Consider the following 15,543-nt stretch of genomic DNA (forward strand, 5'->3'; position numbering starts at 1 on the left):
CATTAGGCCTGTGTTGTTTATGCAGAGGCACAATGACTGGATTAATGATGTTATTCAAGTAGTATGGGCTTGTCACTGTACCATTCACAAAGTGTAGAGCAGTTCTGTATTGACTAGACCTGCCCACACTGTAACACTACCACCACCATAGGCTCGTCTGGTGACAACAGTGGCTGATGCATAGCGCTCTCCCTGATGTCTCCAACATCGTTGGCAGCCATGATATCTGCTTAGCGTGAGTAGTACCAGAGTAGATGCTCCCTGGCCCATGCAAGACAATGATGCCTGTGCCTGGTGGTGTGGTCAGGTACCCTTGCAGGTCATCTAGCTTGCAGACCACACTGATGTAAACAGTTTTGAATGGTCTGACATGACACTTGGGTGTCTCTCACCTCCTTTAAATGTGGCTGGAGTTGTGTGGCATTCATCATCCGGTTCCGCAGGGCATTGTTCACAATTAAGCGGTCATCAGTGTGGGATGTGGCCAAAGGACGTCCACTTCTATGTCTTTCTGTGACTCTTCCAGTCTCTCTGTATCTCTGTTGCAACCTGCTGATGACTCTCTGTGACACTCTAAACTCTGTCTGAGTTATGTTTGCTGTGTGCCCTCATAGAACTAATACCTCCACACAGCTAGGTCAGAACAGGCTAGATGGCAGGCAATTCATCGAAAAGACCATGCTGCTTCTCTCAGTCCAATGATACGCCCTCTCTGTCAACTGAACAAAATGTCTTTGTGTATTGTCTAGCAGTAAATGATCTCTTAACAAGAGGTACACGACCCAAAAGAAGCCTCTGAGAGACATTTTATAGGGCAGTGGGGGGAGCACTTTTACGCTGTTCTGTGGCACGACCCATTGTCTAATAGGACCATTTGTGTACACATTTACATATCTGCCTGAGACATAATCACATGGAGAGCTTTGTAGCAATCTGACATTTCTATCTGGGTTCTTTATTTTTTTTTTGTCATTGAGTGTATATATTTATATCATATAACCAATAATGAGTTTTTATAATGATATTGATAATGATAATGTTGGCTTATAATGATATTATATCTAGGATATCAGAATGACAGTGAATAATGTACAGGAAAGAACATTGATTGTACTTGGTGATCTACTAAATCCCACAATGATGTTTAGGGATGCATATTTTCTGTCTATAGCTGATGTAGTGTCAGACTTTGTTTTGCATTGAACCTTAAAGCATATGTTCATATTAATTGCATCTTTTAGATTATTTTCAATTCTCAAGGAAATGGCACATCTTGGTTTAAATTTCTTCCAGGCTTTTTGCAGTCGGTGGTCGGGATGGAAGTTCTTGCCTAAAGTCTGTAGAATGCTTTGATCCTCACACCAATAAGTGGACCTTGTGCTCACAGATGTCCCAAAGAAGAGGGGGAGTTGGGGTAGCCACATGGAATGGTTTCTTGTATGCGATTGGTGGACATGATGCCCCAGCTTCGAATTTAACATGTCGACTTTCAGACTGTGTAGAAAGGTAACTTAATTTGTTTATTTTCTCTCTGCATATTAAGTACTTGTGTGGTCTTCTTAGACCAGTGTCATACTTGAGGTAGAAAACCCCAGTTTAAGAAGTTGGCTGAGTGCCGGGGGTCCAACTTCTTTAACCCCGATAATCAGCTGTTATCATTGAGGGAAGCTGCATCAGAACATACATTCATGACCACTGCCATGTTAAAGATGGCATCCTGTGGCAGCAATTCAAATTACTGACCCACCACTTTATGCACGTTTACATTGGGACAGCCAAAGTGGGAAACCCTCTAAAAGATCTGCTTTCTGACTGACACATAGAAGTGGGGGGCTGTAGTACAGGACCATCCTCTGTTACACCCATATACCCTAGTAGAGCATAGGCCACCGCTACAATGACATGCTGAGAACAGGGAGAAGTCTCTCTGACAGTATGTATTAGTTAAATACCTTATTTTATATGGATTGTCTTAGACCCTACATGCTATTCCTGCATAATTCTGATAGGTAACAGATTGTTCCTCCATAATAACCTGTCTATGCGATTGGTGATAAGTGTCTGACCTGTGAAAGTCTGACTGATGGGACTCTCAACAGTCATGAGTAGGGTCCCAGAGTCCCTGGAATGAATAAAGCAATGGTCGTAAATGCACACTGCTTCTTCATTCAACACTATGGGTCTGCTGAGGAGAAGGTGAGCACAACACTTGGCTATCTCCAGAATTTCCATACAGATGAATGAGCAGTAGTGTGCATTCGTGACCACCATTCCGTTCATTTTGGTCACTCCAGGATCCCATTTTCATGATCGTTGGGGCTCCCAGCAGTCATACCCCTCCTGATCATCCCTTATCCTATGGATAGTTTATAAGGTTTTATGAAGGAACAAGCCCTTTAAGGGGTTGACTGTGACAGGAACTTCAACACAGTAGCATTCACTTGAAAGAAGCTGGACCGCAGTTTTCTGCACAGCGGATGTCTGGGAGCACCACCGACCAAGAAAAAATTTAAATGGATCACAGCATTTATTCTGTGTTTAAATCCCATTTTTGGTTTTCTTCAAGGTATTTGCCAGGAGCATTCTCCAATGGAAACCTCAGACATATGCCGCTGTATTGGCATACATCATCCATTGACTATAATAAAAAAAGTATATCAACTGGTATATGTATTTTACTCTGTTCCTCTATATAGGAAAGCGTAGCAGGAAAGCTGATACATACCAGACCAGCGTATGCCAAAGGGGCACTCTTTTGGCATATGATGGTTGCATTGAGGCCTATGGGCACAAACAAAATGTGAACAGATCTTAAAGAAGCTCATTCTCTGGATCAGAAAGATATAGAGTAATTTGACCTCCACCGACTTTCTGTGCTGACAAATCTGTTTTAAGATTTTGCTGTATTGAATCTCAGCCATGCAAAACAGCCACAGATCATCATAAAATATTATGGTAGACATTATATATTTGGGCAGGAAGTGCCCTAGTAACCATTGCCCAGCAGACTAGCAGATAGTGAATTGTGTGGCTTAAATGGCCCAACTTGGTAATCTTTAGGTACGTCTGCACACATTTGGTCATGCATCTAGATTTTGATGTGATTACATGTTATCATTTTATAGGTTTGATCCCAAAACAGACACGTGGACCTCGGTGGCCTCCATGAGCATTAGCAGGGATGCAGTCGGTGTCTGTCTGTTGGGCGACAAACTGTATGCTGTAGGTGGATATAATGGGCAGAGCTATCTCACTAATGTGGAGGCTTATGACCCACAAACAAATGAATGGACACAGGTCAGTAAAACTGTTTTTAGCAATGACTCCTTTTATTATATAGAGTGATAAGAGTGTATCTGTATTCTAAAAATATTTCTTCTAGCAGAAGATTAAACAATATGCTGTAGGTGAGAGAAGGCACACCGTAAGCTGTGTCTTCTCTTAACTACATGTACAGTGCCTGGTGCTGGGCATTAAACCCATGCCATTGTAAATGTACAGCATGGGTTTAAAGCAATCTAATATCAGTAGGACCCAAGGTAGAAGACAGAGTTGCTTTCTAACCATATCTGTATTCTCTATTGCTTCCTAGTTTGCGGTGAATAGAGGCAATGGCAAGGCTGGGATCACAGGGTTGGTGGGTGAACCTCAGCATTGCAGAGCTCCTGGGTCTTACCAGCCCCAGATTAGCTCTACCTGTGACTAATTGCAAAAAAACGTGAATTCCCCCTAGAGGTCTATTATGACCTCATGAGGGACATACTAAACAAAAAATAAAAATAAAAATTTAAATAATAAAAATAGAAAAAAAGACACTACCCATGTCAACTGAAACAGCTGCCATAGTTGTCTCATAATCCAATACTACATATTACATATTAAACCAAAACTGAAAGCCATTCTAATATATTTTAGTATCATTTTTTTTTTAGCACATTACAGGTAATAAATCTAAAAAGAACAATAAAAACCATTTCTATTAAAGCAAAAAAGGTAAAAACAAACCGATGTGTCATGAAAAAAAAAAAAAAAAACAAGGGTGCAAAAATTATTTTAGTAGCCCAAGAAATAAAAAAAGTTATAGGGCCATTAATTCACCCCATGCACAAAATTGCTAAAACATGTAATTTAGACTAAAACAATCTCAGTCTTAAAGGGGTTGTCTGGGTTCAGATCTGAACCCGGACATACCCAGAATTTCACCCAGGCAGCCCTCCCCTGATGTTAGCATCGGAGCATTTCATGCTCCAATGTTTTATCTTGCCCTGCACTGGATCGCGCAGGAAAAGGGCTTTTTTTAATTTAAAATAAACACTGCTAGGCTGAGGCTTCCTCCCAGCAGTGTGTTTGGTGACGTCACTGTGGCGAAACCAACCTCGCCACTGGGTTTTGGAGGGGGCTGTTTAAAAGCCTCTTGCCTCAGGATTATGGCCCATAGTAACTTTTAAACCCCTGAACCTATTCCAGGGAATTTTGGATAGGTTTGTCCCCCAAGTTATACTGTTTAAATTGATGTAAGTTATATGTATGGACAATGTAACCTCACAAAGTTGTAACAACTTATAATAAGTGTAACTTGTCAGCTTGGGAGGAATATGCTGGGTGTGGTTCTATTGTCCCATTGTGTGTTTAAATGGTGATGTCTGTCCTGTCGTCTCCACATGTGTATTGGCGATCTCCCCTTTGTCCTGAGAGATAATTGGATTGTCTTCGGTCATCTCCCAGGCAGAGAGGAGGAAACCATGATGCATTGTGGGGATATGTTGTATCTGTTCTGTGTCGCAGTCTCCCTTCTGGTCCTCTAGGGGGCGGGAACGATTGGTTGCTGTATTTACATTGTGTGTGTTGTGAATTACTGATTGGTTGGATTTCAAAACCCTGTGGGCAGTACTATGTTTGGTTTTTATCAATAAAAGAGGCTGTACTTGAAGTACAGTCAGAGCACTGCTTGACCCTCAAGACGGAGCCTTGTCTCGTTATTGGGGGGATTCCCTGTATGCTGTTGGAGACTGATTGCCAGGAGTGTAAGCTGACTGATACGCTTTTCCTGTTCGTCTGCTGGCAGCTATCCGCGAGGTTCCAGTTTGGAGTGCTATTTTGTATCCAGTTCGGGAGGTTGGTGTTCTGCAGTAGCTGTGCCTGTCTCTCTGAAAGGGGCATATCGCCTAAACGGATCTTAACCCCTTGTCTGCTGAAACGGTCCGTTACATTGGTGGCAAGCAGCGGGATCGTTCCTACAGCCAGAAGGACAGCTACAGGAGACACCATTTCTGTGGATTCTACTATTTAAGGGCAACGCATGTCCCAGTACAGCGACCCTAAAAGCACCAGGATGGAACCAGCAGTGTTATACGAGGAGGAGGACCTGGATGGCCGGGATGCATTAAGGAAAGGCATCTGGTACCAGGCCCTGGATAATGTACAATACCAGCGAGGTGAGAGTCTCCCCAGTGAAGAGCAGCGGTTGCAGAAGCAAGTGGCCCTGCGGATGTCCTTCCTGGGAGAGCAGCCCCTGGAGGAATGGGTAAAGGAACTAGAGCACCGGGTATGGCAGGAGCTATGGCTGGAGGATGCCTACCAGGCGCTTTGGTGGTATGTGGCACAGTTTATACCCTGGACAGCTGAGCATGACAAGCCAGAGGGAGAGGAGTTTGATGGTCCTGGCTTGTTATGGGAGTCCTTTGCAGAGCCTGACTTCGGGAGCCCTGCACAGTCCAGACTTCAGGACATTTTCTATGAGAGGGAGGCTAGGCATGAGTGGGATGACCCCCATGAGGTAGAGCAAGACCTGGCTCACCTAGCAACCCTGGAGTGGGAACTGGAGCAGGACTACCGAGATCTCTTCCACTCCATTGGGAAGGCTCAGCAGGACAGCAAGAAGTCAGACCCAGGTCCAGAGCCTTTCAGCTGGGAGGATATTGTTGATGTTTACTGGGAAGAACCCCAGGTGGCCGGTGGAGATGGGACCGAGGTCTCTCCACCGGTCCTGCAGGGAATTGGGAGCCTAGTCTCCATTCCCCAGCGGCAGGCTGAGTTACAGGGGGCAGAGGTAGTTTTTCCTGCCCCCCAGCAGCAGCATGATTTTTTGGGAATTGGGAGCCTAGTCTCCATTCCCCAGCGGCAGTGTGAAGTGCAGGGAGGGGAGAGCAGCGGCCTCCCTCCCCAGCGGCAGGCTGAGTTACAGGGGGCAGAGGTAGTTGTTCCTGCCCCCCAGCAGCAGCATGATTTTTTGGGAATTGGGAGCCGAGTCTCCATTCCCCAGCGGCAGACGGAGTTACAGGGGGCAGAGACAGTCGGTCCTGTCCCCCAGCGGCAGAGTGTCCTACAGGGAATAGAGAGCCCAGTCTCCTTTCCCCAGCAGCAGGACACTGTATTGGGAGTGGAGGCGGTCGGTCGCCCTCCCCATCGGCTGGAAGTATGTATGGGAGAGGAGCTTGTTACCCCCTCTCCCCAGCGGCAGCTTAACGCACCAGGGGGAGACAGTAAGCCCCACAACTCTGCAGATGGGACCGTAGTCTCTGCACTTACAGCACAGGGGGTAGGGACAGTCGGTCCTGTCCCCCAGCAACAGGGCTGTTTAGCCAAAGGGGAGACAGTCGGTTTCCCCCTCCAACAACCAGACTCCAACCAGGCTTCTTCCGTGGTAGTGCTGGCACCAGGGCAGAGTACCGCAGATCCCTGCCCACAAAGCAACCTCCACTCCAAGCCAGGGAGCAACTCAGAGACCGGGAGTACCAGCTACAAATATAATCTTGGTGGATTCACTGGACAGAGACAGGCTACGAAATTCAGCAGGTCCAGTATTTTGTTGTGGGTGGCCTGCCAGACTAACTCAGGTACCGACCGGCGTGAGGTCAGGTATCTGGTTAGTCTTCCCGGGGGGGGGGGAAGATGTGTGGCGAAACCAACCTCGCCACTGGGTTTTGGAGGGGGCTGTTTAAAAGCCTCTTGCCTCAGGATTATGGCCCATAGTAACTTTTAAACCCCTGAACCTATTCCAGGGAATTTTGGATAGGTTTGTCCCCCAAGTTATACTGTTTAAATTGATGTAAGTTATATGTATGGACAATGTAACCTCACAAAGTTGTAACAACTTATAATAAGTGTAACTTGTCAGCTTGGGAGGAATATGCTGGGTGTGGTTCTATTGTCCCATTGTCCCATTGTGTGTTTAAATGGTGATGTCTATCCTGTCGTCTCCACATGTGTATTGGCGATCTCCCCTTTGTCCTGAGAGATAATTGGATTGTCTTCGGTCGTCTCCCAGGCAGAGAGAAGGAAACCATGATGCATTGTGGGGATATGTTGTATCTGTTCTGTGTCGCAGTCTCCCTTCTGGTCCTCTAGGGGGCGGGAACGATTGGTTGCTGTATTTACATTGTGTGTGTTGTGAATTACTGATTGGTTGGATTTCAAAACCCTGTGGGCAGTACTATGTTTGGTTTTTATCAATAAAAGAGGCTGTACTTGAAGTACAGTCAGAGCACTGCTTGGCCCTCAAGACGGAGCCTTGTCTCGTTATTGGGGGGATTCCCTGTATGCTGTTGGAGACTGATTGCCAGGAGTGTAAGCTGACGGATACGCTTTTCCTGTTCGTCTGCCGGCAGCTACTTGCGAGGTTCCAGTTTGGAGTGCTATTTTGTATCCAGTTCGGGAGGTTGGTGTTCTGCAGTAGCTGTGCCTGTCTCTCGGAAAGGGGCATATCGCCTAAACGGATTTTAACCCCTTGTCCACGGAAACGGTCCGTTACAGTCACCGTCTCTGATTGGCGGGCTTTAGGGCTGCCCTAGCCGCTTTACAGGCTAAGGCTACTTTCACACTAGCGTTCGATCGGATCCGTTCTGAACGGATCCGATCGTAATAATGCAGACGGAGGCTCCGTTCAGAACGGATCCGTCTGCATTATATTAGCAAAAAAAAGCTAAGTGTGAAAATAGCCTCGGACGGATCCGTCCAGACTTTCAATGTAAAGTCAATGGGGGACGGATCCGCTTGAAGATTGAGCCATATTGTGGCATCTTCAAACGGATCCGTCCCCATTGACTTACATTGTAAGTCTAGACGGATCCGCACGCCTCCGCACGGCCAGGCGGACACCCGAACGCTGCAAGCAGCGTTCAGCTGTCCGCCTGTCCGTGCGGAGGCGAGCGGAGCGGAGGCTGAACGCCGCCAGACTGATGCAGTCTGAGCGGATCCGCTCCATTCAGACTGCATCAGGGCTGGACGGCTGCGTTCGGGTCCGCTCGTGAGCCCCTTCAAACGGAGCTGACACCCGAACGCTAGTGTGAAAGCAGCCTAAGGCAGCGCTAAAGCCCACCCATCAGTGCCTGTGACGTCACCGGGCTCACTGCTGGGTGGAAGCCTCCATCTGGCAGCCCTATGGAGAGCCCGGTACATTATTAGTATTTATTATTAAAGCGCCATTCATTCCATAGCGCTGTACATATGATAAGGGGTGCACATACATAATACAGACAATTGCACTAATCATAAACAAGATGAGTTACAAATTGGTACAGAAGGAGAGAGGGCCCTGCCCGTGATGGCTTACAATCTACATTGTACATCAGCGGATCTCCTGAAAATGCCTTTGCCCTGTGCAATTTAGCGCAGGGCAAAGAAGAGCATCGGAGCATTTTAGTGGGGCTGCCTGGGTGAATATATGGGTATGTCTGGGTTCAGCTCTGAACCCGGACAACCCCTTTAAGGAGTTAAACTTGATATCTACAGAGGCCCCTATGAGCACATCCTTCATGGGTAAATGCATGGCAGGTGCACTTCAAGAGGGCCTATCACCTCTCCTGACACGTCTGTTTTAGCAATTACTTGCATTCCCCATGTGATAACCGTTCTGGAGCCTCTATTCTTATGACTCTATGTTGTGTGATTCATTTATTATTCATTCTACAAATTATCAATGAAGTGCTAGCAGTTTTTAATAAGGGTCCAGCTGGGTGTTACCATTAGAGAATGTGTCCTTACACAGTCTGATATTATCCAATCAGTGGTGCCAGTGTCAGACTCTGCAGGGACACACCAACTGGTAACACCTATCTTGACATTCACTGCAAACTGCTGGTAATTAATTCATAACTTCTAGCAGAAATATTAAAGGAATGGGGAATTATGCAGTCATAAGAATAGAAGTGCTCCAGAATTGTTATTACATGGGGAATGCAAGTAGTTACTAAAACATGTTAAAGAGGATCTGTCACCTCCCCTGACGAGCCAGAAACATTCCTTCTTGGTGCAGACAGTAGATGAAATGTAAAGAGGACTGCAGTGTTCCTGAATCACAGGCTGATGCACCATTACAGGATGTCACTTTACCTTTTCATCACAAGACTTGAATAAAGTGATAAAGTACAAATGATATATATAATATAATGAAGAAAACCGGACAGCACTCCAGGTAAAAAGCAATTGGTGTTTATTCACCCGTGTGGAAGGCAACGTTTCAGCTCAGACAAAGAGCCTTTTGAAAAAGGCTCTTTGTCTGAGCTGAAACGTTGCCTTCCACATGGGTGAATAAACACCAATTGCTTTTTACTTGTAGTGCTGTCCGGTTTTCTTCATCATCATTATGGGGTAAGCAGCCATATCCCTGGACCTAGCACCCGTCGGCTTTTACTGTCCAGTGCCGCCATCACGTTCTATCTCTTATATATATATATATATATATATATATATATATATATTTAAAGGTAACATAAAGTAGCAGTCACCTAAAGTCTTCAAAACAAATGAGCAAGCTCCACTTCAACCAGCTCCCAACATGGCACTCGGCCAACGCCCATATGATACAAAGAGAGGTGTTGGTAGCAAGACATGTCTTATCCTGATGATGTCCTCAATGGAGCTGAGCTCTTTGTTCCACAGCTAAATGTTTTTTAGTCTCTTGGCCCCTCCTAGCCCCACCTAAAGGGCAGTACACATGTACAGTTACTTCATTCTTCAGGAACACGACCAGGTATCAGACATCTCTAACCAAACTACATTACATGGAATTAAAGGGTAAGGACCAATTAAAACCTTGTCATACAGTGGTGTTAGGGCAATCGGCCCTTCCCTATGATTGCCGGGGTCCAAATCAGACTGCAGAGTTTTTTGTGCGCACAGAGAAAACTGAATCAAGTAATCTGTTTATTGTTTCAAAACACACACTCCTTATAGCAAGTTTATTGGCTGTCATCCAAAGGCACAAGACAGCTTGCATATCTTATTCGCAAAACCAAATTCAAGAAAAGTTATTATATGAGGTCATGAAACTGAAACAAAATGTTATTTTCAGGGAACAGGACACAGATAGTGAGGCATGTGATTGCCATGTCAGCATTCTGTATTTTTTCACCAAGACCCTTTGTACTCAGAGACAAAATGGATTCCCATCTCTCACAGCGGCAAATTCTTCATGTGTTGCATGCAGATGTATTGCTGTGGATTTACTGCAGAGTCATTGTAAAGAGTGAAATACAGGGTGGAAATCCACATTGCCCATACATTTTTAATAGGATTGAGATCAGGGCTTTGTGATGGCCGCTCCAACACATTGACTTTGTTATCCTTAAGCCACTTTGTAACCAGTTTGGCACTATACTTCGGGTCATTATCCATTTGGAAGACCCATTTCCGCCCAAGCTTTAACTCCCTGGCTGATATCTTGAGATGTTGTTTCAGTATTTCCACATAATCTTCTTTCCTCCTGATGCCATCTATTTTGTGAAGTGCACCAGTCCCTCCTGCAGCAAAATAACTCCACAACATGATGCTGCCACCCCCGTGTTTCACAGTTGAGATGCTGTTCTTAGGCTTCCAAGCTTCTCCCTTTTTCTTCCAAACATAACGATGGTCATTATGGCCAAAAAGTTCAATTTTAGTTTCAGACCTAGTGTCAGACCACAGGACATGTCTCCAAAAATGTAGGTCTTTGTTCCTGTGTGCATTTGCAAACATTAATCTGGCTGTTTTATGTTTCTTTTGGAGTAATGGCTTCTTCCTGGAAGAGTGGCCTTTCCTCCCATATTGATACAGTGCTTGTTTCACTGTGGATATTGACACAATCTTACCGGCTTCTGCCATCATCTCACAAGGTCTTTTGCTTTTGTTCTTGGGTTGATATGCATGTGTTGGACCAAAGCATGTTCATCTCTGGGACACAGAAACCCTTCTCCTGCCTGAGCGGTATGATGGCTGGACATTCCCATCTTGTTTGTACTTGCATGTAATTGTTTGTACAGATGAACGAGGCACCTTCGGGTATCTTGAAATTGCACCCAAGGTTGAGCCAGACTTGTGCAAGTCCACAATTCTCTTCCTGATATCTTGGCTCAATTCTTTAGACCCATGATGCTACACAAAGAAGCAGTGTGTTTCAGGTGTGCATTTAAATACATCCACAGGTGTGTCTCTAATTAACTCAGATGTTGCCAACAAACCTAACAGAAGCTTCCAAACACATGACTTCATCATATGGGCAGTCCAGAATTGTTTAAAGGCATAGTAATCTTAGTGTATGTAAACTTTTGACATTGCAGAAAGTAATAAAATGCCTTAAAACACTCTCTCTCATTATTCTGGCATTTGGCAAATAATAATAATTATGGTAATCCTAATTGACCAAAAACAGGAAAGCATTATTCTGATTTCATGTCTGATATTGAGAAAAACATGCATATGTGTATTTTTAGTGTATGTAAACTTCTGGTTTCAACTGTGTATAAGTAAATTAACAACTTGGTGTTACAATTTTCCCTGCATGTCCCTATGCAGTCTGAGAGTGTGCAACCAATGCTGAAGCATGCAGGGACATGTCCCTTTGATAAGGGGGTTGGAAACGCCCAGTTATCAAATAATTAATTGATAAATTTTCAGGAGCAAAAACAAGGGATACAATGCAGAGCTGCGAGGAAAAATGTACATGATGTCTGTGGGCTTGCAGTTTAATGCCTCATGCACACGACCATGCGCCGGCCTTGACTGTGCTGCGGACTGCAAATAGCAGTCCGCAATGCACAGGCATCAATCGTGTGGCCGCTGTCTACGGACGCGGACCCATTCATTTCAATGGGGTCCACAATCCGCATCCGAAGGTCCGTACCGCAAAAAAGTTGTGCATGCATTACTTTTTTGCAGTACAGAGGCACGGACGGAAAACCCATGGAAGCACTCCTTCCGGATTGCGGACCTATTCAAGTGATGGCCGTGGGCATGAGGCCTAATAAAGGAGTTTTCTAAACGGGAAACCTACTTTTACTTATTTAGTATTGGTTTTTATTTGACATCCACAGATTCACATGAGTTTCTCTTTGCTCCTACAGGTTGCACCATTGTGCCTTGGTAGAGCTGGGGCGTGTGTTGTCACCGTGAAGCTATAGCGCTCAAGTCTTATATGTTACCTGCACAGACTGTCACAATCCCAAAGAGCTACACAATGACGACTTATTTATAGAGCATATGGCTTTATTATGGATGGATACTACTATTATTTATCACAAGTTATTGCGTTCTACCTGCACGCTTTATGGATGTTGAGAGAGTATTTAACTCATTATATCGGACCAACGTACAGAGATGTTTTATACATGTTAAGGCAGATTTGCAGGTCAAACCGTGGAACCAGTCTTGTACTGATCTATCAAAAGCAGAATATTGAAGTATGTTATTACTTTTACTATGTCTTCTATCTACACAGTCACGTGCAAAGCTATCGCTTCTTGCGGAATCAAAGCAAGTGCAATCAGGGCTCCTGAAGGTTTGTAGGGGCCCACATTAGGATTGGTGATCCCCAGGACACTAAGTGCACATGGTATGCTAAGGAACAATGGCAAAGAGTGAAAACTGAAGGAAAAAACTGTTTTACCTGGTGGTGTTAATTATTTGTTTGCCTTTATTTGACCAAAGTGTTTTTCTTTTCTTTTTTAATTCCTAATTTGTGATTTTCACAGATCAATGTTTTATGAAATATGTGGTTGAATGTCATCCCTTGGAATTTCACGGTAATTGTTAAAACCAAAACCCAAAAGGTATAAATGTGCAGTAGACCGAAACCGAAAGAGGCCACATGAATTAAAGGGGTTTTTCTGGATTTTAATATAGATGACCAATCCTCAGAATAGGCCACTAATATGTAATCAGCAGGGATCCGTCGCTCCACACCTCCACTATCACCTGTTTTGTGGTAGCTCAGGTGCTAGACCTAGACGAAGCTGGTAACTGCAGCTCTGCTCCCATTCACTCAATATGTACTTCTGGATCAGACTTCCGACACCCAAGCTACCTCAGAATAGCTTATTAGTTGGGATGTCGGACCCCCACTGATCAGATACTGATGGCCTATCAAGAGGAAAGGCCATCTCTAGTAACATCCAGAAAAAAGCCTACAAGGAGAATTGCTAAGGTCTCCTGTAACCATATGGTTTTGCACACCAGGGGACTGCACACATTGACCTGTTAATAGTACCAAAGCTGTAGCCAGAAAATGGAAGTAGACTCCAGTAGAATGAAGTAGGAAAATATTTTCAAATGTAAGGGGTTGTCCCATGAACATTTATCCACAGGATAAATGATGAACGTAGGTTCGCTGAAGGTCTGACCTCTGGTACCCCCACTGATCAAAAGAACGGGGCTCCTTTTCTAGTTTGAATGGTATGGTCTACGCATGCGTGGTCACCAGTCCATTCTCTTCTATGGGACTGCTGGAGATAGCTGAGCATTGTACTTGGCAGTCCTGTAGACAGAGAATGGAGCTGAAGTCATGCATGCAAACTACCTCTCCATTCACACAGGGGACTGAGGGACACCCATATTCCTGTTCGATGGTGAGCCTCCCCTTGATCATACATTTATCACCTATCCTGTGAATAGGTGATAAATGTTTGTGGGGGTGATCCACTGTCCTAGAAAAATAAGCTGAGCTCCTGACTTGGCCCAGTTAAAACCTTTGAAACATGCACTACTATACTGAGTATTTCCAAAGATGGACCTGAACCTAAGAATATTTTATAATTTCACAAGAATAGATCCAGTAACTGCATATTAGAGATGTTTGTTATATATAACGTGTAACGTATGTTGAGGCTGTAGGCTAGAAGCTATGCCATAAAGAGGAGCTGTTGGCTTCTATACATTCAGTCCTTTGCCATATTCTCCCAAGATTGCATTACATTAGTAAGTAGACATTAAATTTGTATAATTATTTAAAGAGGTGGTCCACTCGTTTACAAGTGATTGCCTATCAGTAGAGATGGAAGTCAGTTCCAGAACTACACAGCGCAGCAGATCGCTGATGATTTGCTGCCCAGAAACGATAGTTTACTTGCCTGCAAGAATGACAGGTTCACCCGATGAATTAGCGTTTTGCTCGGGTGATTGGCTGCATCTTTAGGCGGGCAGGTTGTTAGAAACGAGCGTTCGCAGGAAGGTTCATCCCCGATAATCTGCCCAACTATCGGGCTGTGCAGTATGCATGGGTAGCGATTAGTTATTCACTTAGCATAGGGTAATGATTGCATACTTTTACAGGGAAAAGTGATTTATAATAGCAGAGGATAGGAAATCTGTACTGATTAGTTGAACACATTGCTGAATGAAGAAGATTGGTGGCAGTAGTGCCATCACTTTGTGTGACCAAGATGGTCCGTGTCCCAGATTGGATAAGGCCTAATTAAAATAGTTGGCAGATGACATGTACGCTGGCTCTCCTCCACCATCAGCCTGCCTCATCATACTGCTGTCTTATTTTTGTCCTTATTTCATTAGAAAGCGTGCATTATCTCCAGGGTATCTTATGTTTTATTAAAGGGATTCTGTCACCAGATTTAACCCTATTAAGCTAGCTGACATTAGCGATGTGCTAATGTCAGCTAAACCTAACTAGCCTATTCCTACTTTAATCTATGCCCACGTTACTCCAGAAATATAACTTTTATAATGTGCTAATTATATTCTAGGAGCGAGGGGGGGGGGGGCGTTGTTCCTGCTCCCAGAGGCTCTGTTCCAAGTCCTTATTGACAGGGCTAGGCAATGCTCGCATCGGTAAGCCAGCCCTGTGCTCTGGTGAAACAGCACAGGTGCAGTGAGGAAGCTGGCAGCCTGCGAGAGTCCTTCCCTCACTGCGCCGAATGCTGAATGGCGCGAGACTTCACCAGAGCACAGGGCCGGCAGACGGATGCGAGCGCTGCCTGGCCCTGTCAATCAGGACTTGGAGGGAGGCGACAAAGGTGGGAGAACGGAGCCTCTAGGAGCAGGAACAATGCCCCCCTGCTCCTAGAGGCTAATTAGCACATTATAAAAGTTACATTTCTGGCGTAATGGGGGCATAGATAAAAGTAGGAATAGGCTAGTTAGGTTTAGCTGACATGAGCACATCGCTAATATCAGCTAGCTTAATAGGGTTAAATCTGGTGACAGAAACCCTTTAAGTAAAGTTCTCCCATAAGGTGAGGATACTGGCTCATGCCGACAGATATACAGTACTTGTTCTACCTGTAGACATCTCGTTAAGTCCTGGTTCACATTTGGGCTCATATTTCCTGTATAGGAACA

General features: G+C 44.7%; 1 protein-coding gene across 7 annotated transcripts in view; it reads left to right on the forward strand.

Annotated features, from left to right (window-relative positions):
- Positions 1-14,833, forward strand: part of KLHL5 (kelch like family member 5) — a 76,458-nt gene extending 61,625 nt beyond the window's left edge. For all 7 annotated transcript variants that reach the window (XM_044298305.1, XM_044298313.1, XM_044298281.1 and 4 more), the window contains exons 9-11: positions 1,294-1,506; positions 3,126-3,297; positions 12,318-14,833. In XM_044298305.1, coding sequence (XP_044154240.1) covers positions 1,294-1,506; positions 3,126-3,297; positions 12,318-12,374 — 442 coding nt within the window. In that variant the 3' untranslated portion in view covers positions 12,375-14,833. The remainder of the gene's footprint in view (positions 1-1,293; positions 1,507-3,125; positions 3,298-12,317) is intronic.
- The last annotated feature ends 710 nt before the right edge of the window (positions 14,834-15,543 follow it).

Source organism: Bufo gargarizans, chromosome 1, assembly GCF_014858855.1.
Source record: "Bufo gargarizans isolate SCDJY-AF-19 chromosome 1, ASM1485885v1, whole genome shotgun sequence".
Taxonomy (NCBI): Eukaryota; Metazoa; Chordata; class Amphibia; order Anura; family Bufonidae; genus Bufo; species Bufo gargarizans.